Genomic DNA, 23,935 nt, shown 5'->3' on the forward strand with positions numbered 1-23,935 from the left:
GCGGCACAGCGGCCTATCGGCGTGAATTAAGCGACCTAGCGGCGTGAATTTAGCGGCCTAGCGGCGTGAAGTTAGCGGCCTGGCGGCCTAGCGGCCTAGCGGCATAGCGGCCTAAAATGGTATCCAATTTCAAAGCATGCTTTTACTTCTAAAACAATGCTATATTAATTGTTTGTATGCACAAATTATCGCTCTGAGGCGATTATCAACAATTTTTCAAAAAAGTCGATCAAGCACTTCCGCGGCCTAGCGGAGTGAAGTTAGCGGCCTTCCGGCCTTATCAAAGCATGAATACATGCCTTTTCTTCGAAAACAATGATATATTAACTGTTTGTATAGACAAATAATCACTCTGAAGCGATTATCAACATATTTTCAAAAACGTTGATTAAGCAGTCAGCTATTTCAAAGCATGTAAACATGCTTGTTCTTCTAACACAATGACATATTTACTGTTTTTTATGCAGAAATGATCACTCTAAAGTAAAATTACCTTTTTTTCAAAAATGTCGATCAAGCACTTCAGCGGCCTAGCGGCATGAAGTTAATGGTCTGGTGGCCTAGCGGCCTAAACTAGGTTTATTTTTCCAAAGCATTTATACATGCATTTTCTCTTAAATCAGTGATAAATTTATGGTTTCTATTCACAAATCTACACCCACTAGCGAATATCAGCATCTTCCCGAAAACTCCACCAAGCTGCCTTAAAAACTTATTTCAAAGCAAATGTGTATGCGTTTTCTTGGAAAACAACGATAAAATGCGCCCAATTTCATACTATTGACATGTGCTTTTCAGCGCTTTCGAAGATTTACTGTTTATACGAAAGGAGTATTACAACAAATGTGGTCTATAATAAAAACAATGATAATAAAAATAGCTTATGTTCATTAATAAAAGTTTTCCATCTTATTCCATTTCTGAGCAACCTGAATGTTTAAAATAAACGTTCTTCGACTTGATTTAAGTATATATTTCCTTGCAATTACATACGTTTATGCATTTGACAATTTCACTTGGGCTACAAGAAGTTTCTCCTTGCTCATGAACAGTATATATGGCCAGCAGTAGTCAGCATCCTTGTTAGCAGTGTTTTTATTCGCTAACATCATTTGCACGATTCCACTCATCAACGGCGAAGTCGAAGTAGTTTTTATTGATGTGATAAACATCATTCAGACGAACGAATGCCCTGAAAAACGTATTGTGGTAATAATTTGTTGTATTAACACTAATTTAAATGAGAGGTCGTTTAGATAAGACGTTGGCACTGGTACTTTTAAAATTAAAAACAATGAAATTGTAAATAGAAATATATTTCCTTATATCAGACGAATATAAGAAACTGCTTACTTTTCGCGGTTACAAAAAATGATGGTTATAGTTTCATCTGGCATTGTTTTCTCGTTGGTGTCCGTCGATTTGCATATCTCAGCAGGAAGGTAAACATCATTCACGCGACCAATCACGTATTTTAAACTCTGAAACAAACACACTCTTTAGTTATATCCTTTAAGCTTAAAGCCCCAGGCACACATAGCTTTACATCTAACAACTCTACTTTGCGTCAAGATAACTTCTGGCCACCAACTACCTGGAATATGCTATGTCAATTTAGTCGGCGACTCGTTGGCAATCTGTCATACTACTAGTAGCCGATCGTCTTTCGATGCAGCCGCATGTCTTCTTCCTACTTAAGTATCATAGATTTCAAGAACAATGTTGGTCTTTTCTCTTCATTACCTTTAGAATATTGCAATATCGGAAAATGAAGGTTATTAGATCAAGTTCCCGAGTCTGTTTCGAACGCGAGCCACCGGTCTAAACCTGTTGTTTATTATCGTCAATAATGCGACGATCGCTTGCAAACACCAGCAGACATTCACATGAGCCATTGGCAAACAATCTTCCAGATATCTTTAGTGACAGAAGAGCTGTCGTATAGCACTAAACAACAAGCCGTTCAACTGATTTACAAGCACACAGTTTTGAAAATTCGCGTTATAGTCGGTTAAAATTGTTTTCGGTCGCAGCTTTTGGTTGTCGATCATGACACAAGTTGACTTAGACTTTATTTCTTTATAACGTTACGTTTAGTATATTCTGCACAAGGTGCAAAAGTTAAAATGCATATTTCAATATTAAAAAGTTTACACATGTGAAAGTGTTCTACCTTTAAATCAGCACCATTACTCGGTATTGTTTGCCTCAGAAACATGTGGTTTGCTTGTTGTTCAAGATGGCCAACTCCGTTGCGTTTAGTCATAGTCACAGTGAACATCTGGTTATCAATATGTTTGCTGACTGTACCTTAACAAAAGAACAAAATCAAATCAGTACGTGTAATCGTTATTATATCGGTTGTACAGATTATAATTTGCATAAGAATTATAACTATTAAAAAGGATTTACCAGATTGGAAGTGGCCACACTTTACATCTAATACTATAACCTCTGCTTGAAGCATTTCCTTTTCTTTCTGCTCAATGTGGCGAACGCAATCAGCGTATTTCTGATGAGATATCTTGTAGATTTCACTCCATGGTAAAGTTCCTGTTGTATTATCATAAAATGTAAGATCTGCTCCATTCAATCTATAAACACGTTCAACTGCTGCAGGAGCGTAGCTGAATATATAATTTGGATGTAGGGCAACAACCTTGTCACCGGGCTAAAATAAAGAAAATAAACAACTTTCTAGTTTGGGTAAAGGTAGAGTACATTTGAGGGAGAAGGTCTGCTATCATTGCATAGAATCACTCAAAACCCATAAAATGTTGAAACAATAGAAATTATCTCATTTTAATTGTGAAATTTGTAGATATCACTCCATGGCATAACTTGAATATTCAGCTATAACCTTGATCATAGGCTTAAATGAAGACAGCACAAAACGGATCATTATATGTGTTTGTATAAAACACTTAAGGAAGAAGGTTTAGTTTTACTTTCCAAATCACTCATATTCCATAGAATGTAGAAACAAGATAAACTCATCTTATCTTAAAGTGAATTTCTCTGACCTGTACGACTTGAAACTTCTGGTCCGTTTCTGTTAATAAGTGGGATTTGTGCATCATTTCTTTGAATCCGAACCCGTCTTTAATAAAGTATTCATCTTCCTTGCTCGACACAACCTTTCCAAAGTAAAACCAGCCGTCGTCGCGCCAGCGCGCAAGAACAACACCAGAAACTGGTTCAGATTTTGGTGCCTGTATGTTCTTGTCCTTTGTCTCAGTTTTTACTGGTTGAATATCTTCTTTGTTGCCACCCAAAGGTTTCATTTGATGTCTTGATACATGTAATGTTTTTTTCTGTACCAACAAAAAATAAATATACATCCAATATGCCTTTTCACCTACATATACAAAGAATATATGACCGTCTAAGTATTTGTATAAAATGCATCATTAATGCGCATGATTTAGATTGTTTCCATGTTGAACATAATTGATCATGTATTTAGTGGTATATAAACTCTTCGCGAACATTTAAATTGACATTCTAATTGTAACAATTGATACACTATCTATCTGTATGTCCTTATAATTTGCAAATGCCTTTCTGAAACGCCTGGTACCACTGGATTACAATAATGAAAATTAAATCATGCCAACATGCATACTTTTTTTCCTGAGCCAACTACAACGTGGTATCGCCGTATCTCTTCAGTTGGTATTGGTAAACGTTTCACAACACCTTCAACGAAAGCAGATCTTCGTTCACCAATCAAGTTATTCGACCAGGACGTGTTTTGAACATAATTTGGAAATGAATACCTTCTATCTGGTCTTGATATTGGTTCTACTAGAGTTTTGTCACCAGGCTGAAATGAGGTATAATCAATAGGGAGTGTTTTCGTATAAGAGAAACAGGATAATAGTAATAGAAAATAGTTTGGATTAAAATGCACCTACACAAACCTAGTTATTATATTTTTAAGCATAATTTTAAAATCCAGCAAAACAACCTTGTTTTACATGGATACCCTTAAGTAAAGATAAGCAGAAATAAATAGTTTTCTGAATTTGCTTAAATATTTGTCCCATGTACAAATGTATATTTGGACACATTGGACACATTCTTCTACAAATGCATATTTTACACTGGCCTATGTGTTGTAAAACATTTTTTACGATGTGATTTCTTTCCGATTTGTTTCGAAGAAATTGCCTGCTTTTAGACTAAGATTTATAGGATTATGACATGCAAGCACATGCAAGCACATGCAAGCACTTTCTTATGATGCTATATAAACAGCGCTGAGCGCTTTTTGTTTGTTCAACATATACACAAATTGCAATAAGAAAGAACATTTGATGTCATAGTTTGAATAGTTCCAGTCATATTGAAACATTCATTTATTAATTTTATGTTCTCATTGGCGTAAGACCCCTGTACTTATTTGTGTTCTATGTAAATTTCCGCGGCCAAGTGCGATTCTCATTGGTCAGTTTGTTTGTATTTATATGGATCGTTACATACTTAATGTTGTATAATATTGAATAAAAATGACATCATCAAATGTGTTTTCTAATGAAGGCGTTTAGACGAAAGCTCAAATTTTTGTAATATGTTTGAATGGAAACATCTGGCATTAGATTTATTTAGGAATGCCAAAAGCAATAACCTCATAAATAATAGTTTGAGGGCATTCACAATGCCAAATCCGTTTGATAAAAAACATAACCACTTTAAATTACATTTTTTGTGGTTAATATTTTATTAAGCATAATACAAACACCCAATGCAAAATGTTTAGGTGTAATTTTATGAAAGGAAATATACACGATTTTCTTTAAAGAAACATTTGCATTTGTTTGGTAAATGGCTTTATACATACTCAATATGCTTTGTTTCAAAACAGTCAACAGTACCCAACCAACAATATCTTGCGTCTTTGTAGTGAATGCAACTATTTTAAGAAAACATTTGCATTTTTGTAACTAGCAAATGAAATTTATCCACTATTTTCATTATTTTATTTAATATCTTTTTAATTGAAAAGTTATCAATAAGAAATCACAAGACATTGTTGATAATATAGTGTTATGTATTTAGACATAAAAACATATTCATATTGGCAACACTCTTTTTCGAAAAGATGCAAATGCTTTTTGATCCAAAAACTGATAAATACTTTCGTAAAATGTGATCCAAGGATGTATGTCTTACTCCACTTATACTGTTTCTCAAAAATAGGACCTAAACTTTTGAAACATTTTCAATTTTGGACTTCCCCACACACTTATGCACTGAGGAAGGCTCCCCGTCCACTTTACATTTTATCATAAGTGTATTCAAATGGAAAGGTGTTTAAGAACCGATGATATATCAAGAGTTTAAAATGCTAGATATTTAAATATTGAAGCTAATGAAAGAATAGAACGTAAGCAAATACCTTAGGCTCCCGCCATGGCATTGCTCCGCCTCTGAACTCAACATCACTCCGGTCTACCGGAACAATCTCATCATCCCCATTTAAGCGTATGTTGTAAAAATAATTGTTGCCTCTTTTTTGCAACGTTCCCTCGACTTTACCTGCAAAGACAATGAATTATGGCACGAATTTCATATTTGATAGCCACTGTAACATATGATGGAACATGCAGGTGAAAATCGTGTGCTTAGAACTCGGAAGAATAGTGTACCAACATGCTATCGGCACGTACGATTCCCTATAATCGCTTCACCATGTAACGTCACATTGTAATGAAATAAGCCGAACGTCACGATACAGTTTAATAATGCAAGCAGTTTGGACGATTACAGACTAAACATTATATGCTAAAACCTTTGTGCACATTATGTTTAACATATTTTGATCAGATTGAAAGTTGCATTGAAATAAATATTAATAAACAGAGTACATACCCCGATAGAAAAGTTTATCATTCCTATTATACACCAAGGCTGAAATTCCTCTCCTTTGTTTTGCCATTTGGTACTGAAAAATATGGATTTAAGAAATACGTTTTGCAAATATTTAGCCGCATACTATTGCATCGAAGAGCAGAGAATAGTTAATTGAGCTTATCTTGCTTCAATATCAGTTACCTCTCTGTGTGAATGCTATCATTTGGTTTTCATGCAATCCCGATACAATATAATATTCGATATCTGATAATTGCATTATCAGATAATGGCCATAACAAAGTCAGGCCTTCAAAAATGCATAAATTTGAAATGTTGATACCTCGTGAACTCATACTATATTATTATCATATTTGTATCTGTTATGTATTTTCAGTTGTAAGTAATGAGTTAACAATACCCCTACAAATGATAAGTTATAAAAAATGAATTGTTTGTTTAGGGTAACATCCCCAAATCTACCAGGTAGGGTAGGGTGGGATGTTTTTATGTTTGTTATTTTTTTAAATACAAGGTATGCTGTGGCGAGTTTTGATTTGTTTTTATTTCAGTCTGAAAATTATATAGTACCTTTAATCATTCACATTGGAAAGATAATTTTGTTTCGTATAATAACAAAGTAACACAACGAAATCACCATGTAAACTGTCTTTATTTTACTTTTTCCTAAAACACGTTTTGTAAGCATCAATATAAATCCAATAGAACATAAATCCAACTTTAATGGCGTGAGACCACAGTTATTTTTACTATATGTTTCATATAGACACTAACCTGGCTTTTGACTTTATGCACATCCCAATTGAAAAACAAGAACATGGCATCTCTAGAACAATTCAAGACACAAAATATAATCACAAGAAAGCACCATGTTGACCATTGACCCGACTGTCAAAATTGAGTTCAAATAAATAACCCTTCCGCCAAGGAGTCAATCGGCTACAAACAACTAATTTTCAGACTTCCACATGATATGATTTTTCCAATATTTACACTGAAAACTATCAATTTCTGCAATAGAGTGTCAAATGCAGTCAAGTTCTCTGTAAAAAGAACATTTTTTGCTTCATTTTCATTCAATTTTAATAAAATATTGATACTTGAACACAAGCACTCTTTTTTCTGTATTCACATCCGGATCTTGGTCAACGGGGGGCAGATAACTGTGGTCTTGAGCCTAATAGTCCAATGCCGAAAGAAGAAAATAACCTCCCTTTTTTAACTATGCTTGAGCTTATATAGTAACAAGTTACCTTAGTAAACCCGAGGCGAACGTAGAATACAATAGCGGGAAACTTCGTCCAGTGACAAAACTACGTAGCGCTCCGACGGATCAATGGGGCAATATAATACATCAGACTCCGGCGGAGCATAACCAATCCAAGTCTCGTGATATTCAAGATATTCACGACAATCCCGCCGCTTTGTAAAATTAAGATTGTATAGATGAAAAATCATTTGTAATTTTATCACAAGACATGCATAGCAAAACAGTACCATTTTTAACAGCATAATGAGTTTAAAGTGGCCAAAAATATAATAAAGCTTTTGTTTCATACCTTGAAAAAATAACACGATTCAAATGTCATATGTTGCTGTCATTGAAGCCCCAGTAATTTAGCACTACTTGAACTGTATCATTGTTGTCTCCAACTGTACCCCTGTTTATCGAATTATTTTCGACAGCAACATTTTCACCATCAACATCACTTATGTCACTGTATTTATCATCTCTAACAAAGGTAACACTATCGGTATTTTAGTTCACATAGCTGTATACACGATCGTCGTCGGCACAAATACTTTCTTTATTACCTCCCTTTACTACATCGTTGTTGGCGATCACTTTTTGCCGGACTATTCCCCTTTCACCGGTAAGTTTGTTGATGTCAAATTCTTCAATGGTTCGTATATATTCATCATCGTCACACTCTGCCATTAAGTCAAATATTTCTTCGTAATCTGATGAAACCACGTCATAAAACATATCAGCACTTGTTATGTTGTTTTCATATTCCCGTTTCGCCAAGAGTACCATGAGTCCTGCCTTTGCCTTTGTTTTATTATGACTGATCAAGAGGTGTTTGCATAAATTTACCTATTCTGATAAATTTGGAGTAACTGGTGCACATTTCACATGTCCAATGTCTGTTTTACTTTGAATTTCGTTCCATAACATGACGCCTAAAGTTTCTTTTATATTTTATTTTGTTGTTTTACATTCTTTGCAAACGTTTTCAGGTATTTTAGAAGATTTACTGTTCTTCCTGTCGGAATGATAATAACATTTCAAATAAAGCTTTCCCATCTAAAATTCGCGAACCTCGTGCACAAATCAAGCTACCCTTATGTCACACTAATAACATTGCTCGAAGTCCTCGAGTACAATTTCCACCATCTCATTTGACTCATGATGTTAGCTCGCTCCGTTAGTAAAATTTGGGCGCGAATATTTTAATTGTTAAATATCTTTGCTCCGCTGAGCAATATAACACAACTATTTTGTACACATCAACTTTAGATTTTGTCTATATGTTTATAATGTATGTCTATTGTTTAAATATTTAAGCATCATTGGAACACTTTAATTGTAACAATAATCGGGTCACTTCAACACCTGTGTAATTTAAATCACACATTACACATAACACTGAAAATCACAACGGTTGTTAACAATTGCCAATTGACTATTGTAACGATAGTTGCTCCCAAATGTTTTATTATGCTTTTTGGCAGCAAACGTTCTGACCGCCGAACTGTCGACTTAGACGTTGGTTGCTGTATTTGCTCACATGAAGGTTCTGCCGCAGGTTCAATAGGGCAAAGAAGATTCAGTGAACGTCTAATTAAACGACCAGATGCCAAGCGAACTTCAGCTGGTCTTACGTTGCCGTCTTTGCTGTGTCTTAACGCCATAATTCTACCAATTTTCCAACCGGTTCTAAATAATTCTTCTATGACATGAACAACTTCACCTATATTTGGAGAACATTGTGTTTGAACTCTGCCTGTTTGAAGTTTTGTTTGCGATCTTTCACGTAAACTGAACAGGTATTCGTTTCGCCAAATTGTCCAAAACCCATTCAAGAGTTTTAGTCCCTTTTTCCACATTTTCAGTAATTTTCCAGCTGAACTTTTATTTGGTGTGTATGCATAATCATCTATTCAGGAACGCTAACTCTTGGATTCAATGTTAAAAATGTCCCGGGGTCAACGTTACATTGGAGTTAATGGCATCGCATACGTAAACCTATGGCCTCGTGTTCACAATTGCTTCTATTTCCTTCAGTAGTGTTTGTATTTGAATCAGTAATGTAGTTTGCGCTCTAATGATTTTCACAATGACCTCTTTATCACACCAACTAGTCTTGCGTAAAAGCCCCCCCCCCCATCCAGGGTGCTAATTCCACGATAAAAGTCCATTTAATCCTTTTGTTTGACACTTAACTTTATACACTTTCATCTTTAAGATCATTAAACCATACAAGATCTAGTGCTTTGTTTGCTGTTTTAAATTGCAATGCGTTGTCTGAAATGATTTCTATAGGAACCTCTATTTGCGAAATGAATGCCATGATGAATTCCTTTGACGACATATCCACTATATTTTTAGATGTACAGCACGTGTAACTAAACACGTAAATAAACAGACATATACGTTTTGTTTTTCAGTGTTGGATTTGATATACAATGGTCCCAAGTAATCACTTCCCGTATGTGTGAATGGCTGTGATTTCTCAACACGCGTTTTGAGAAGAGGCGGCATATTTGGGTAGGGGTATGGCCCTCCCCCATATCATCGACAGACATTGCACATACGAATCACTGCTTTGATGGTTGAACGCCTTGTGGTATCCAATATCTATGTCGTATATGACTCAACGTCTGAGACACACCACTGTGTAAAACATTGCTTATGATGTTGCTCTACTATAAGCTTTGTGAATCCATCCTTCTTTGGCAGCAGAATGGGAGTCTTGTACCTTCTGTAAGTATTGCATTTTGTAGTCTTCCTTTCCACCTTAAGAGTCCATCGTCACCTATGTCCAAATTCAACCGCCGGAGTAGATTTGTATCATTTGTAATTGCTGCGCATACATCACAAAAGTGTTCACAAATTTCAATGACCGTCAATGTACCACCTTTTGTCTGTTTGCGCTGCTTCACGTTTCGGATAAATTTCAAAATGAATACTGTAACTCGCATAAGTTTTGTCACAGAGGAATAAGACTCCTAGTCAATTCCAAATAGAGAAATTACATTTGTTGGTTCCTTTTGTTGGTTTGTATCTACTGTAAAGCATTCCATAGCATTAACTGGTAACGTTTCATCACTTTTTTCTAGATCATGATTCGGTCAGGTAACAATAGGTCCTATTCACGATTTTGATCCATGCCACCATGTCATGGTTTTGCATATTTGTGCCACGTGTAGTCACATCAGCTTGGTTTTCAGCTGTTTTTACATATCCAAATTTCACATTGGTATGCTTTCTTATTTCTTTCACTCCGTGTTCACAAATACTGGCAATCTCTTCGTTGAATCAATCCATTGGAGACAACACTGCGAATCTGAGAATAAATATGTATTTTCCATTGGTAGATTTAACTGATTGTTCACCAAACTATGCCCATTATCTCCAAACGAGAGATAGACATTGTTTTTAATTGAGCAAGTCTCGTTTTAGAAATCATCAACTTCGCTACGGTCTTCAAGCGTGTCGTAATTCGCAAATATATTGCTGTAGTCTACAGTACGCTTTTCCAGAAGCATCACAGAAACAACACAAGCTATACTTTCTGTTTTCTGCTGAATACATTCGTGTAACATATCTTTCAACTTTCTACTTTGAAATGCTTTTCAAATCTTACCAAATTTCATCCCACTCAATTTTATCTTCTGGTGAATTTTTACAATCCCAATCTAGACCTTTTGCCCACATTTGTTGAATGAGTAATTTTCCTTTCAAACGAAAAGGTGAAAACAACCCAAGTGGATCGAATTTTGAAGTCACTTCTTTAAGAATGCTCCGCTTAGAGGGATTGATCAAAACATTTGTGGTATTTTAGGTTTTATTGCAAAAGAATCGTTAGTTGTGTTCCATGATAGAACTAGCACGCTCATTTGATCCTCATAGACTTTGTCGTCTTTCGATATGTATTGGTTCACTGTTACACTATTTGAAATCCATTCACGAAAGCTCATTGAAGCGTCCTTGAACATAATCTTTGCACCATTGTAAACTCTATTGCTTCACCATCTGTTTCTGTTCCAGTTATCAGATTGTCCATGTATATATTGTTTTTCGCTTTATCAGCAATATCAGTTCCATACGTATCAAGATGACTTTGTACAGTTGCTCCGAGTAAGAATGGACTTGAGATTATCCCAAATGGAAATTGATATTCTTGGATGTTTGAAGTTTCGTACACTGGTGCTTCAAAGTCCTTTAACAAAATAAATTCGGTATGTCCCTTTGATCTTGTTGTAGCCTATTGCAAAAATGTCTTCTCAATGTCCGCTAAGAAGGCCATCTTATGCAAGCGAAACCGCATTGATATACCACATAAATCTTGGAATAGAATAGGTACACCATAAAGACAGTCATTCAAACTATTATTTCAACATTTTTTTGTTTTTACTGAGGCGTCATATACAACTCTCAATTTCGTCGTAGTTTTTTTATGGCGTACAACTGGATGGTGTGGGATGTAGTGTTTCCTACCGTCGTCATGTTGACTATTGACATTTTCAATGACACCTTAACTGAGTTTATCTCCACACATCACTGTATTATTTCACAAACAAGGTATGTCATGGAAGTATTTTTCGTGCAAATGAGACTTTCTTGCAAAATCACTTCCATATGTTGCTGTTGTTTAGATATCGAGCTTTATTCTGTCATACATTGATGTCAATTTTTAACAATTCTATGTTTATTGGAAATACAATCTTGAAATTAACTTGTTGGCTAGTGTAATGTCTTATGTAATACCGACATATTTAACCAATGCAGTATAATACAAATAATAAGTTATGTCCGTGGTACTTTTATATATTAAACAGTCACCAAGTACAGTGTCATCGTGTTTTTTTTCAAATACTTTCATCTTTTTTCATCTCAATTCTCATCAGCCCGTCCGGATTGCATCGCATTTGATTTTCTATATTTTCTATCTTTGAAAAGGTTAGGCTTTGGTTTACCATGCAAACACATCCTAATTGTGGTGCATTTGCTAAGGAAATTGACGACAGACATTGTAAACTATTTGGTACTGTAGTGGCCTAAGTTATTACAATTTGATTCGTTGTAAATATATTGAAAAGAAAATGACCTTGCAAAAGCATCTTTTCGATATGGTAGCAGTATATCCAGAACCAATCAAATACGGCTTTACAAACGAAGCGTTCATCCGCGTTTACCTCCCGTTGAAGCACCCTTTGTTCGCAGAGGAATAAAATAATTCGCGGTCAAAGAAAAAATCGTTATGAGAATGGGAGAAAAATCGTAAGGGTCGACAACTTTCTCTAGGTAAGGTCGGGTTACCCGAAACAAACAATTTTCATACGCCAAACAAACTTATATCTGGTTACGAGACATCACTATTTAACAGAACGGCTAATGGCGTGACCAAACAAGAATCTAATTTGTATATGTGATAACTTTAGTACGAAATAATAAAAGACAATTCGATTGAGAATTCCAATGTTTATGCATGATAATTTGAGATACACGTACATATAACACAACGCATCTGGTCTAAGGAGATAATTCTACATGCTACTGTTTTAAGTTCATGCTGCTAGATACGGAGTTATACGACCGATAACTCAACGTGTCGATGTATAATTATCAATATAGGTTATATGTCTTGCTATCGAGTAGTCGTAAATAACCTGAAACAACGTTTGAAGCAATGTGGTTGAAAACTAATACTTTGTTTCGGAAAATATTATGTTTCGAAACAATTGATTACAAATGTTCGTTAATCTTAAATATAAATAATAATAGCATTTTAATGGGACAGAGTCTCCCTGTATATGTTTTTTTTTGCATCTTTATACATGTATAATTTGGACAGTCGCGAATCCTGGAAGAACTGTATCGTTTGACGGAGGTCAATGGAAGGCAAACTCGGTTTGAAATGTATTTAGGTCAGCGGTTATTAATCGTCCACAACATTCTATATTTGTAGGCATTTCTATGTGGATGCTTCTGTCCCTGTGCGCACCTGGACGGACCGTAGTAGTTCCGTACCGTGCTGGGTCTGTTGTCAAGGTTATGCTACATTTGTTTTAACCGGCGTTTTAACCGGCGCGTAATCTATAATTGTCTTTTTCTTCTATCTCCCTTTTATATCTAGAAATCTCGTACCCAGTATTTTACGCTTGCATGCAACCGGCAGAGTCAGGAGCCTTTCGCGAGCAGTGCGTTTTTTGAAGAGTTGGCAACCTTGGTTTGAACTGGGACGTAAAATGGTCAGCGATTTTCAGCGTTGGCGCAATCAAATATATCTACATACAGGCATTTTGATGACCATCTATCCGCACAACGCGAATCCGGGATATACCGTTTAAGCGTTTGAGAGCTTACCCGGATGCCAAGTACAGGCAACATTGGCTGAGTAAGGACATTATTCGGTCACCGGTTTCAACGTACACACCTTCCTTTATATGAAAATATGTTTATTTTTGTGCCCATTCTTAACACATGCTCGCACCCGGGATGTGACGCATTCGTGAATTCCTCCAGCTTTCAGGGTACACGCTTTCCTGTATATTTATTTTGTTACACATATTCCTACGCATGCGCATGGAGTGTTCATGGTAGGTAACCTTTGTTTGACTTGCGGACAATTATGGGTCGAGTTATTCAGCATTGGAACCTTAAGTTTCATATAGATAATTTTGTGGGTTTTTTTCAGTGCATGCGAACTCTCCAGTTGGCCCTGATTGGCTTCGGATGTGGGCTGTGGGCTTATTTTCAGCTGGGACGTAATCAAATCAACGTCAATGTCTGCCTCTATATGTACCTATAGGCAATTTGGTGTGCTTTTCGAAAAATCTAAAGAACACCACAATTTAAGCATTCTACCTTCGATCTTAATATCAGTATAATAAGCACCAATTTGTTCCCAAAAACATAACCGTGGAGTTGACTTTTGTTATTTAAGTTCAAAATGAGAAATTATTGAATTAGTTTTACTGTAATACTAACACTTAGTATTTACACTTAGTATTTGCCAGAATCGATTTCTTTTATGTCTAGTTCATAAACATCCCCATTTATTTAAATATATTCTGTCTATAAAACCATTTAAATAGTTGATTTAATTTCAAAAACAGCAACACATGCTAATAACTGATTGTAGATGCAATATACTGATATTCATATTAAACATCTACAATACTAAATTCCGAGTATTCACACTGCCTTATGCCCTGTGTGATATTGTTGTAGCGTAACCTTTTGTAGATCCATTTCATTTATCTCCATGACATCTTTATTAACAATGCATATAATAAAACGAATGACGGTCTAGATATGTGTCACAATACAATCTCAGTAGTAATGATAAAATACTAACACCACTAGTGCTGTCATAGATCAATGTAGTTTTATCTTTTAACAATAGTCAGCTATCTTGTTAGTATGTTTCATTGATGCGATTTCAACACATCAACAACTAAGTCGAAGTAGTTTTGGTTGATAGGATAAACGTCATCCAGGCGAACGGAAGACCTGAAAAAGAATTTCGATATTCTTTAGTTATCATAATATTTTTACGAGATGCCTTTTACAGAAAAAGTGGCCACTGCTGCTGCCTTTAAATTGTATTTATAATAACATTCAATGATTCAGAAGTCAGTTTAAAAATATTTGTATTTACAATGTTTGGGATCTACTTGAACTTTAACTATGTCGCTCTCGTTTGCAACATGTTTCGCAAGAAGGTGGTCTTGATTATAGGGTAACCGAAGAACCCGAAGGAAGTCCACTTTTCCAGTTTGGTGACCACCTAATTAACACGCGCCCAGGCAGAAAATCGAGCCAGTTTCGTCTTGGCGAGAAGTGAGTGTACTTACCACTGCGTTAACCGGACAACGAACTCGTAAAGTTAAATATTAAACAACTTGCTCTTCGTGATTACAAAATTTGACGGTGAATGTTTCATCTGGCGTGGTTTTCCCGCTGGAGTCCGTCGTTTTGCATATCTCACCAGGAAGGTAAATATCTTTTTGACGACCAATAACGTATTTTAAATTCTGAAAGAAACATCTTTTTACTTATACCGTATCTCCTTAAGTTCGTACAAAAGTGTGTTGACAGTCTGTTAAAGGTTGTCATTGGCCGGCGACTGGTAGTGGAACTTTTTAGTCGGTAGGAGCTTTTCGCTGAATCATCGAAACAATTTTGACGCCCACTCTGGTTGGAAAAGCTGTAGGCATGACTCGATTGTGCGAGGATGGGCGACCGATTGCCGACTGGTCTCGGATTAGTTGCCGGCAATCGCTGATAAGGTTTAGTTGGTGAACGTCAGCAATAAATTAATAAATGATTGGTCAGCGATAAATCGTCGAACATCGACAATTAAAACTATGGCATAATTTAATTTCAGCGACAAACCAACCTCGGCAGTAGTTGTTGTTGGTCACTGCTTCTTTAATTGCCACGTATGGGCGATCGGTCGTGTCACATGTGTGGCTGTAGTTTTACATTCCTACAACTTAACGCGTCATATGTAATTTGTACAGAATAATTTATCTCCAAGGTTATTGATGCAAATTCTAATATCAATAAATATCAAATATTAAACTGACCTACCTTTGAATCAACACCAATACTAGGTCTGGTTTTCCTCAACAAATTATGGCTTTCTTGTTGATTTAGTTGTCCGGTTTCATCGCCGTCGATCAGAGTTACAGTGTACATCTGGTTATCAATATTCTTGCTGACTTTACCTTTTAAAAAGATCAGAAACAATATTGCTCATAATAGTTTTATTCTCTTCGTGAGATTCATAAAATCTTAAGAAGATAAACTTTGGCGAATGACTTACCACATTTAAAGCATCCACATTTTTCATCTAATACTATAACATTTGTTTGAAGCATTTCCTATCCTTTCTGTTTAATGTGGTGAACGTAATCTGTATATTTTTGCTGAGATATTTTGAACATTTCGCTCCATGGAAAAGATCCTGTTGTGTTATCAAAGAATTGTAAATCGGCTCCTTTAGATCTATAAACAGCTGTAACTTCTGCAGGAGCATAGCTGAATATATACTTTGGATGTGGGGCAACAACCTTGTCAAGTGGCTAAAATAAAGACAACAAAATATGAAAATATGTATCCTTAATTTAAATATAAACGTTGAGAAAAGAGTTTGCTAAAAACTAATTACTGACAAAAAAGAACGCATAATAATTACAGTTTAAATGGGAATAATTTCACTGACTTGTAGATTCAAAAACCTTTGGTCCGTTTCTGTAAAAATGTCGGATTTATGAATCTGCTCCTTGCGTCCTAACCCATCTTCAATCCAAAACTCGTCATTCTCGCTCGACACAACCTTTCCAAAGTAAAACCAACCGTCCTCTCGCCAACGGGCAATTACAACACCTGAAACTGGCTCAGATGTCTGTATTTTATAGTTTTTCGTCTGAGGTCTTTCTTGTTGAGAGTCAGTGGCTTCTGTTGGTGTTATAGGTGTAGCATTCGTTTGGTCTGCCTCTATGATTTGTTCTGTTGAAACATGAACTGAGGTTCTCTGTGCAAAACAAGTAAGAAACATTCAAACTAGAAGAACATTGTAACCGTTTAAGGTGTGAACGATCGAAAGTATTTCAATAAATTTATGTGCATGAATGATATAAGTAGCTGAATGAGTTATAGATAAGGTGGTATGTCAACTCTAGTCACACATTACATTTTTGAAATAGTAAGCACGATCACAATATATAGATATCTGAGTTTATGGCCTTATACTATGCAAGATTGTTACAATGACTACTGTTTAGTCATTCCAACAGACATACATGCGTTCCAGATCCAACTTCAACGTGGTTTCGCAATTCTTCGTCCGGGTCTACTAAAACTCTGTCACCAGGCTGAAAGATGGTATACAATCTTTAACCTTATAAACAGTTTTCAATTCAGAGATAAGATGTTTACATATCCTGACTATGCAAAAAATAAAAGCACATAGTCAATGCCTTGTGTATAACAAAGCCGGGTAAATTATCTTCGTTTTTAATTTAGGCCGAAGCCGAAAGAAGGAATCCTTTAGCTAGGATAAGCATAAAGCTAGAGTGGTCTGGATTTTATTAAACCAATAATAATGATTGTCTGGGACACAGTCTGATGTACATGTCAGAGCACAAAAACAGTTTTACGAAATGCTTTTTCCCGATATTTTGTTTGAAAAAAGATTTTGCTCTTGACTAAGCGCTGAAGAAATATGACAAGCAGACACATGCAAGATGTTATTCAAACAAAACAAAGCGTTGTCATTTTGAAACCAGGAAGTAAGTCGAAAGTGTGGCCATTGCGTAAATTTATGTTTTGTTGTAAAATCGCAGCGGAATATTCTACAGGCGTTTCTGTGTCTTATTTGACAGTATTTATTTGAATGTGATTATATTAAGTGGTATATTCATATCATATGTAATTTTGAATAATATGCATTTAAAACAACTTCATTTTATCATGAAGACGTTATAATGAAAGCTCAAACTTGTATACGTTTGAATCCAAACAGTCTGACAAAAAATTGTTATTTAAGGAAATCACTCGTGAAAAAAATCGACCATCCCTGTACAACACGAGAACATTGCAAAAATCAATTATTTTGTCCATAAGTCCATAACGTTGTCCTAAAGCTTAAAAGACAACGTAATAGAGCATTGACCTTCCGCACTTAAACGAGCCTTACTATTTGACGCTAATCTTTTTCGAAACATTAGCCGATACCTTAAGCTGTCGCCGTGACTTCGCCCAGCCTGAAGACTCCACATTATCGCTCCTAACCTGACCAGCCCCATCTAAGCGTACGTTATAAGAAGTTTTATTGTCCTTAGATTTGAACGTTCCTTCGATTGTACCTACAAAGCAATCACAATGACATGATCCTCATATTCAAGGTTTTGAATCTTATGTTCGAGTAAACATCGAACATAAGCCAACATCAGACAAATTCGCTCCTAAAGTACATCTAAAATTAGAGCACCAAAATGAAGGTAAGCATTTCAAGTTTAACTTATATCATACGTTAAAATTTTGAAGTATTTAGACCATTGCAGAAAGCATAATGTTTCAAGCCTTAGAGTAAATAATATTTGACGTGTTTAAACAGTAGTCGTACTAAATATTTTAAAATGTATAGTATGACAGTACATACCCGGATAGTAAAGGTCGTCCTCCACGTTGTGGACAAAGCCTGCAGTTCCTTTCTTTCGCTTTGGCATGTCCGTTTATATCAATAACACTCTGTAGTCAATGTGAAATATTGACAGCAAAATACATTCTGCAAATATTATTTCATTGTCAAAAATTGATTCGACAATCAAATACCACTGTATTGATCGCGCATGCAATGTCGAGAGCTAACTTATATTTACACCTGATACACTAAATATATTGCTCTATAAACGGTTAATCAGCAGAATGCAGTAATTTGTGTTTAAGTACGTAGCAATCCCAGCAATAATAGTTTGTCTAACAGGTAATGGACTGATTGTTCAAAATATTGATCAACTTAACAACGCTGTCACTGTATCCTTGTTAACTTTTAAAAATGAAATAATTTATGATGTGCTAATATATTTAAATCGAACAAGCAGAGCTGAAACAGTTGTCTGAGCAAAACAGGTTATATATCTTTCTCTAGAGAGGTTATATGTCCCAATACGTCTTAACCTTAAATAACATCTAAAACAATAAGGTATGTCAACTAATGTGTGTTTGATGCAGCACTAAGAATAATAAAAAGCTATAATGAAAATGAAGTTCAAGTAGAATGTATGTAAAGTTGTAAATATATACAGTGATTGTAATTACTTCGTACAGAGGCAATAGGTAAAACGGATGTGGTTGGAAAAAAACCTGTATCACAACATATGGTTTTTATACAGTTTAACATTTTGAAATTCTTTAAATTAAGGAAGAGATGATAATTTGATGATAGTATGTATATTATAAAGCATGCTGTCTTGTTAGCGCACTTGGGTGTATGTGAGTTTGATTTGATGTAACCAAAACGGACAAGTGGTTTTCCTCCAGGTATACACGTTTTCCCACAGCTCACTACATCGTGCACACAAGCGTGATTTATATAGGTTGTTCTACCAACGTTGTAAAATGAATAAGCTTAAATTATAAACAGCCGCTGGCATAACAAGTTATTAAGAGTACTCGTATCAACTTAAGAATGTTAGATAAAATGCCAAGAAAGCAAATGATGATAGATAAATCAATCCGTCGTTTTATCGACCCAGAACAAATATGAATATAGGCTACATATATAATCAGAAATAAGAAGACAAGGGCATGCACGCATTGAACTATAGATAAAGGTGTATAAAAAGTAGAAAAAGTTTGTTTCATATTAATAATACCAAATTTGCTATCATTGTATTTGGAATGGATAATGTTTCACAATCGCTTAAGGAAATGAAGTGTCCTATTAATTATATGATATCATCCCTCGCCCATCCTCCACGAGCCCGAATACCTCCCCTTTTCAGCAAGTCCTTAACACTGCATTATTCCCCCTCCCCCGAGTCATGATTAATGTTTATTCAGTTGAAACAATAAGAAAATATAAAAACATCATGCAATTTTGTTACGCTCAACTTATGTTTAAAAAAAACAGTAACCTTATCAAAATATTTGTGGTTACAAACAACTAAATATAAATGTCCTATACATTATTTAATGAACTTGCATCGATTTACACAAAAAATAACATTTATTTATAGTATTTCACGACCCTCAGCACCATGCATGTGAAAAAGTTCCACTTGAGTACTTAACGTTTATCAACATTAGCACAAATGTTACGTTTCTGATAAGACAACAAGAACTGGTTGAATGTAACCACTATGTATACGACCAAATAACGCAATCCTGCGCAGGAGTAAAAACAGTGCGATTAGAACAAAATCCATTTAGCTTTAAATCTTACAAAGATGGTAAGTCGCTTATGGTTTGGTGGGGTAGAACCATGTTTTAAATTCACTGTTATGTGTAAATGAAAGAACCGCTGTTACAGTAAGTGACAAATACCATCGAAGAACCATCCAGTGAAACATATTATGCAAGACCCCCCTGACGGTTTACAATAAGTGTAGGGGAGAGTTGACGTAATAGGTAAAGACTTGGGTCTTGGCAAAGTTACTGTGTATTAATGAAGCAAATTGTCTGTCATTGTATGCAAGACCACAGGAGACCTGGGTATTTACACTGTAATATGACAGTACTTTTGTTTGGCTCATGTGTGTACATTCTGCCAAAACCCTTTTGCTGTGAGAGCCCAGCAAATTTGAGGCACGGGATGGGCAAATGCATATTGGTTGAGATCAATAGTTATTCTAATTGGTGCTTACCTTACAATTAGCTATATTTATGAAATTTGAGCTAGCGTCTCAAGTTGTAAGCGCACATGTGTATTTTTTTGTGTGTGTGTTGGCTTGTTGTACAATGCGATCACATAAATTGAATAATTTGCCAGTGTTTTGAGTTCAGATGCAAATATTTGTATACATTGGTCTGAAAAAGTTTATTACTGGGTACACTGAGTGAATGCAGTTTCTTTGCAAGGAAAGCAGCCCCATCTCCACAGCCATCATTAATACTAAGCATGTTGGAATAGCATTTGTACAAGATATCTTTGAAGTCAGTAAAATTAAGCTTGGTTTTTATTGGTTTAAACATTATGTATCCATATGATGATAATAAATCAGCATATAACAAGCATACAGGAAAATTGGGTCATCAATGAGATATTTTTATGACAAGGGAATGAAATGATGTTTAGAAAATCCAAATGTTTCTTATTGTTTGATGTGATACTTTTACTGAAAAAGACGTGTTAGGTTTTAATGCAGCAAACACACATACTTACACTTGTACTCATCTATGTGCATATATGCAGCATTTCACCAGTTTAACCTTGAACTTCGTATTGCATTGGACACATAGCCGTTATGTACTAAACACATGTTACAATTTATTTTAAGAAAAACAAACGTGCACGACAAAGTTATATCACGGGCATGAATACCCTGTTTACGTGTTTATGCAGACTTCAATAATAATTCAACCCTGATTTACCTCGACCTGCAACTTTAACTTAATAGGATCGTGAGTCTTGCACGTCCCACATCACTTTATTTACTGAATACATGTGACCTATGTGAATATATGCAGCATTGCAGCATTGGTGAATTCCATTTATCGTCGGATAGCTGTAGTCTTGACACTGTGCTCGGTATACCAACCTGTGGCTTTGGTTGTTTTAAAAGTCAGCCATGTAATAGCAGTACGCTTTGACAGTGGCGCTGTGATGAACCAAATATCATTTGCGTCAGGTATGGCGATGCCATCCTTTCAATCAGCCATTGAACAGCATCTATGCAGACTGATAAGTAACTTCAGCATTGCTATACGACAACACGTGTCACCTGTTGTGTACATTCTACGGTCCGCTGGAGCCTCATCCTAAGCCAACCTGTGTCTTGTGCGTGTCACGGTATGTTTATACCACGTGATAAATTATGGCATAAATGCTTCGAAGGACGTGATAAAGACTTAAAACAAAGATAATTTTTCTTTTTCTTCACCATTTGAAATAAAACAGGGCAGCTTTATTATCCGCTTGATTTGTAATGCCTAGCCGCAAAAGCCATGAAATCAAAATTGCGCTTACGCTGCACGTTTCTGGCTTTTGTTTTGTTTCGGTAATGAATCCGACATGGGAAACCTCACTAAAAGCCAAACAAAGAAAAGTAGTGAATAAATGGCTCGAATGTAGGTAATAGCAAAGAGATGGTAATACTAACAAATTCTAATATGCTTGTGGTAATATGCAGGCTTGTTCTAGAAGTTGGTTAACGTATGTGAATGCCATTGAGTGTGGGATTCATTTTGTAATTTCCTGTAATTTCTAAGTGACCACAACCAAAAATTACAAAAAGATGAAAAAGACTATGGTTGAAAAATCTTGAAATTGATACGCATGTCGAAAATACTGAAATCTCTTATGGCCTTTATTATATGAATCCAGTGTATTAAGTGACAATGACACCGATATTATTCGCGAACTTTTATTTCGGAGATCATCGAAAACAAATCTTTGTAAGAGTTGTTCTTAATGAGTAGCCCTTGTGCTAGCTGATGGAATCTCTGCCACTGTTTGCGTCAAACAGAACATAAAATTTCGTGCCTGTGTGTAGATAGAAAAGCTTTAAACAATATATTGAATAACATACACGCCAAAACAAAGCTTCTTACTAGCTGCTTCACCAGCGTTGATTAAGCTGTTTGTTTATAATATGTACTAACATTAATTTATCCATACGATACAGGATTCGTGTGTGGCCCAATGGCGTTGCCCACCGCAGGTTAAAAGCGAACCAGCTTGGACCATAAAAAGAAAAGTGATATCCTTCTTGGGCCAATTGTATAAGACTGGATAGCGAATCATGAGGTTTCATAAAATTTCATATTCATTTCTAACCCGGACATGCCATCATGAAACCGTTTTAAAAAGCTGTACTTGGCAGAATATCTTGGCCGAAGAAATTTCGCTAAAATGACTAGAGATTACCCAATGTAATTTTTCTAAACGTGACAAGGAGTTTGAATGCACCCCAATTCTTAAAATCAAGGAATTAATTAATCATTTGTTCGTCTTTATATGCAAAGGTATATGCACAGTTGTTATTTCTTTTAGCTCATTTATATAAATATGAATTTGGGTGAATCCTGTATGCAGGGTTTCAGGCAATACGTTACAATCGGTGGTCTTGTTGGCCTCACCAAAATTAAAAACGTTTAGATAAAGGTCCAGATATGACAATGCTGACCATGTCCTTACAAGCCAGTGTATAAACGTTGGAAAAACCTCAAATTAAATGGAAGCAACTAACTCCAATGGAAGGTTAAAATCAATAAATAGTTTCCAATGAATTAAAGTCAGTGGATGTAATTGGATGGAGTCGAAAAGCTGGTCTTATATATCTTCTAGCCAAGTGATTGGAACCTAAAGTGTTATATGAAGGACATTATGAACTGACTAATATGACACCATTTTGATTTCATCTTGAATACGCCAATTCATTCTAGTTTTCTAGGTTTTTGTATATGTTATGAGGCGGGGCCCATCTGATTTATAACCAGCCTAAGACGATATATGAAGGTCTTAAAATAGAACCATTTACTATTAACCGTGAGTGACCTTTCCTCGGGAATGGTTTACGGAAGTTTGGTGACATTCGACAATGAAATGTGAATAGCCATGACAATTTAACGACAAATATTAAGGTGCGTTTGTCTTGTTAAAATATTCATTATGTATTAGATCTGGATAATAGTCATGTAAGCTTAGTACAGTAACGCTTAAGATTATTTAAAGTGATAAAAGGATAGAGTAAGACAACTAAAAGGGCGTTGTAATTGATGCCACACTAGTTTCAGTTTTGGTTTCAATGGTTTCGGGTGTTTGGAAACCTGTTTTGAAAGTTTTGCTTAAAGTAACAAATGCTTGGTTTTGTCTACAGCTTTAAAAACATGATGGAGGATCTACATTTAGCCATTACTTCTAAATGTATTCAAAACTGTGATACCGCAGATGGGCGTTTGTCTGTTTTAATTAAATGGTGTTTTAACAAACGTGTTAGCCCTGTTTTCTCTAAAGGCATACCACGTTTCATACTCAACGCCAACCACTGGAAAAAAGATCCAGCCTAATGTAATAATAAAACTCCGTTGTAACGGGTTATGGTTTGTAGCCGTCTACTCAGTTTTCTCTGCCATTGTATTTGAATTATGGATTGTCCA

The 23,935-nt window shown here is 35.6% G+C and overlaps 3 protein-coding genes across 3 annotated transcripts; all 3 read right to left on the reverse strand.

Moving 5' to 3' along the window:
• Positions 1 to 531: 531 nt before the first annotated feature.
• Positions 532 to 6,804, reverse strand: LOC128228123 (uncharacterized). Its single transcript, XM_052939244.1, has 9 exons — positions 6,649 to 6,804; positions 5,875 to 5,947; positions 5,402 to 5,541; positions 3,626 to 3,826; positions 3,024 to 3,314; positions 2,413 to 2,671; positions 2,174 to 2,310; positions 1,354 to 1,481; positions 532 to 1,192 (listed from the first exon to the last, which is right to left on the reverse strand). The coding sequence occupies exons 1-9, from the start codon at positions 6,691 to 6,693 to the stop codon at positions 1,096 to 1,098; spliced, it is 1,371 nt and encodes a 456-aa protein (XP_052795204.1). The 5' UTR covers positions 6,694 to 6,804; the 3' UTR covers positions 532 to 1,095.
• A 7,503-nt stretch (positions 6,805 to 14,307) lies between these two features.
• On the reverse strand, positions 14,308 to 15,966 carry LOC128228124 (uncharacterized). The gene is made up of 3 exons (XM_052939245.1): positions 15,701 to 15,966; positions 15,014 to 15,141; positions 14,308 to 14,617 (listed from the first exon to the last, which is right to left on the reverse strand). Exons 1-3 carry the CDS (start codon positions 15,806 to 15,808, stop codon positions 14,533 to 14,535), a joined length of 321 nt encoding a protein of 106 aa, XP_052795205.1. The 5' UTR covers positions 15,809 to 15,966; the 3' UTR covers positions 14,308 to 14,532.
• A 27-nt stretch (positions 15,967 to 15,993) lies between these two features.
• LOC128226202 (uncharacterized) lies at positions 15,994 to 18,500 on the reverse strand. The gene is made up of 5 exons (XM_052936093.1): positions 18,276 to 18,500; positions 17,849 to 17,979; positions 16,915 to 16,986; positions 16,335 to 16,646; positions 15,994 to 16,194 (listed from the first exon to the last, which is right to left on the reverse strand). The coding sequence occupies exons 1-5, from the start codon at positions 18,340 to 18,342 to the stop codon at positions 15,994 to 15,996; spliced, it is 783 nt and encodes a 260-aa protein (XP_052792053.1). The 5' UTR covers positions 18,343 to 18,500.
• Positions 18,501 to 23,935: the final 5,435 nt, after the last annotated feature.

This window comes from Mya arenaria, chromosome 3 (assembly GCF_026914265.1).
Source record: "Mya arenaria isolate MELC-2E11 chromosome 3, ASM2691426v1".
Classification (NCBI taxonomy): Eukaryota; Metazoa; Mollusca; class Bivalvia; order Myida; family Myidae; genus Mya; species Mya arenaria.

What these genes read in the sequence shown, in the direction of transcription:
- LOC128226202 (XM_052936093.1), bottom strand. Translation starts at nt 18,342, where the DNA reads ATGCCAAAGCGAAAGAAAGGAACTGCAGGCTTTGTCCACAACGTGGAG. An exon ending in GGACGACCTTTACTATCCGG is followed by an intron (nt 17,980 to 18,275) that starts GTATGTACTGTC and finishes ATTGCTTTGTAG; the next exon opens with GTACAATCGAAGGAACGTTC. An exon ending in AAGTTGGATCTGGAACGCAT is followed by an intron (nt 16,647 to 16,914) that starts GTATGTCTGTTG and finishes TGTTTTGCACAG; the next exon opens with AGAACCTCAGTTCATGTTTC.
- LOC128228123 (XM_052939244.1), bottom strand. Translation starts at nt 6,693, where the DNA reads ATGTTCTTGTTTTTCAATTGGGATGTGCATAAAGTCAAAAGCCAG. An exon ending in TGATAAACTTTTCTATCGGG is followed by an intron (nt 5,542 to 5,874) that starts GTATGTACTCTG and finishes TTGTCTTTGCAG; the next exon opens with GTAAAGTCGAGGGAACGTTG. An exon ending in AGAAGTTTCAAGTCGTACAG is followed by an intron (nt 2,672 to 3,023) that starts GTCAGAGAAATT and finishes TCTTTATTTTAG; the next exon opens with CCCGGTGACAAGGTTGTTGC.
- LOC128228124 (XM_052939245.1), bottom strand. Translation starts at nt 15,808, where the DNA reads ATGTACACTGTAACTCTGATCGACGGCGATGAAACCGGACAACTAAAT. An exon ending in GTATTGGTGTTGATTCAAAG is followed by an intron (nt 15,142 to 15,700) that starts GTAGGTCAGTTT and finishes TGTTTCTTTCAG; the next exon opens with AATTTAAAATACGTTATTGG. An exon ending in AAATTTTGTAATCACGAAGA is followed by an intron (nt 14,618 to 15,013) that starts GCAAGTTGTTTA and finishes ATTCTTTTTCAG; the next exon opens with GTCTTCCGTTCGCCTGGATG.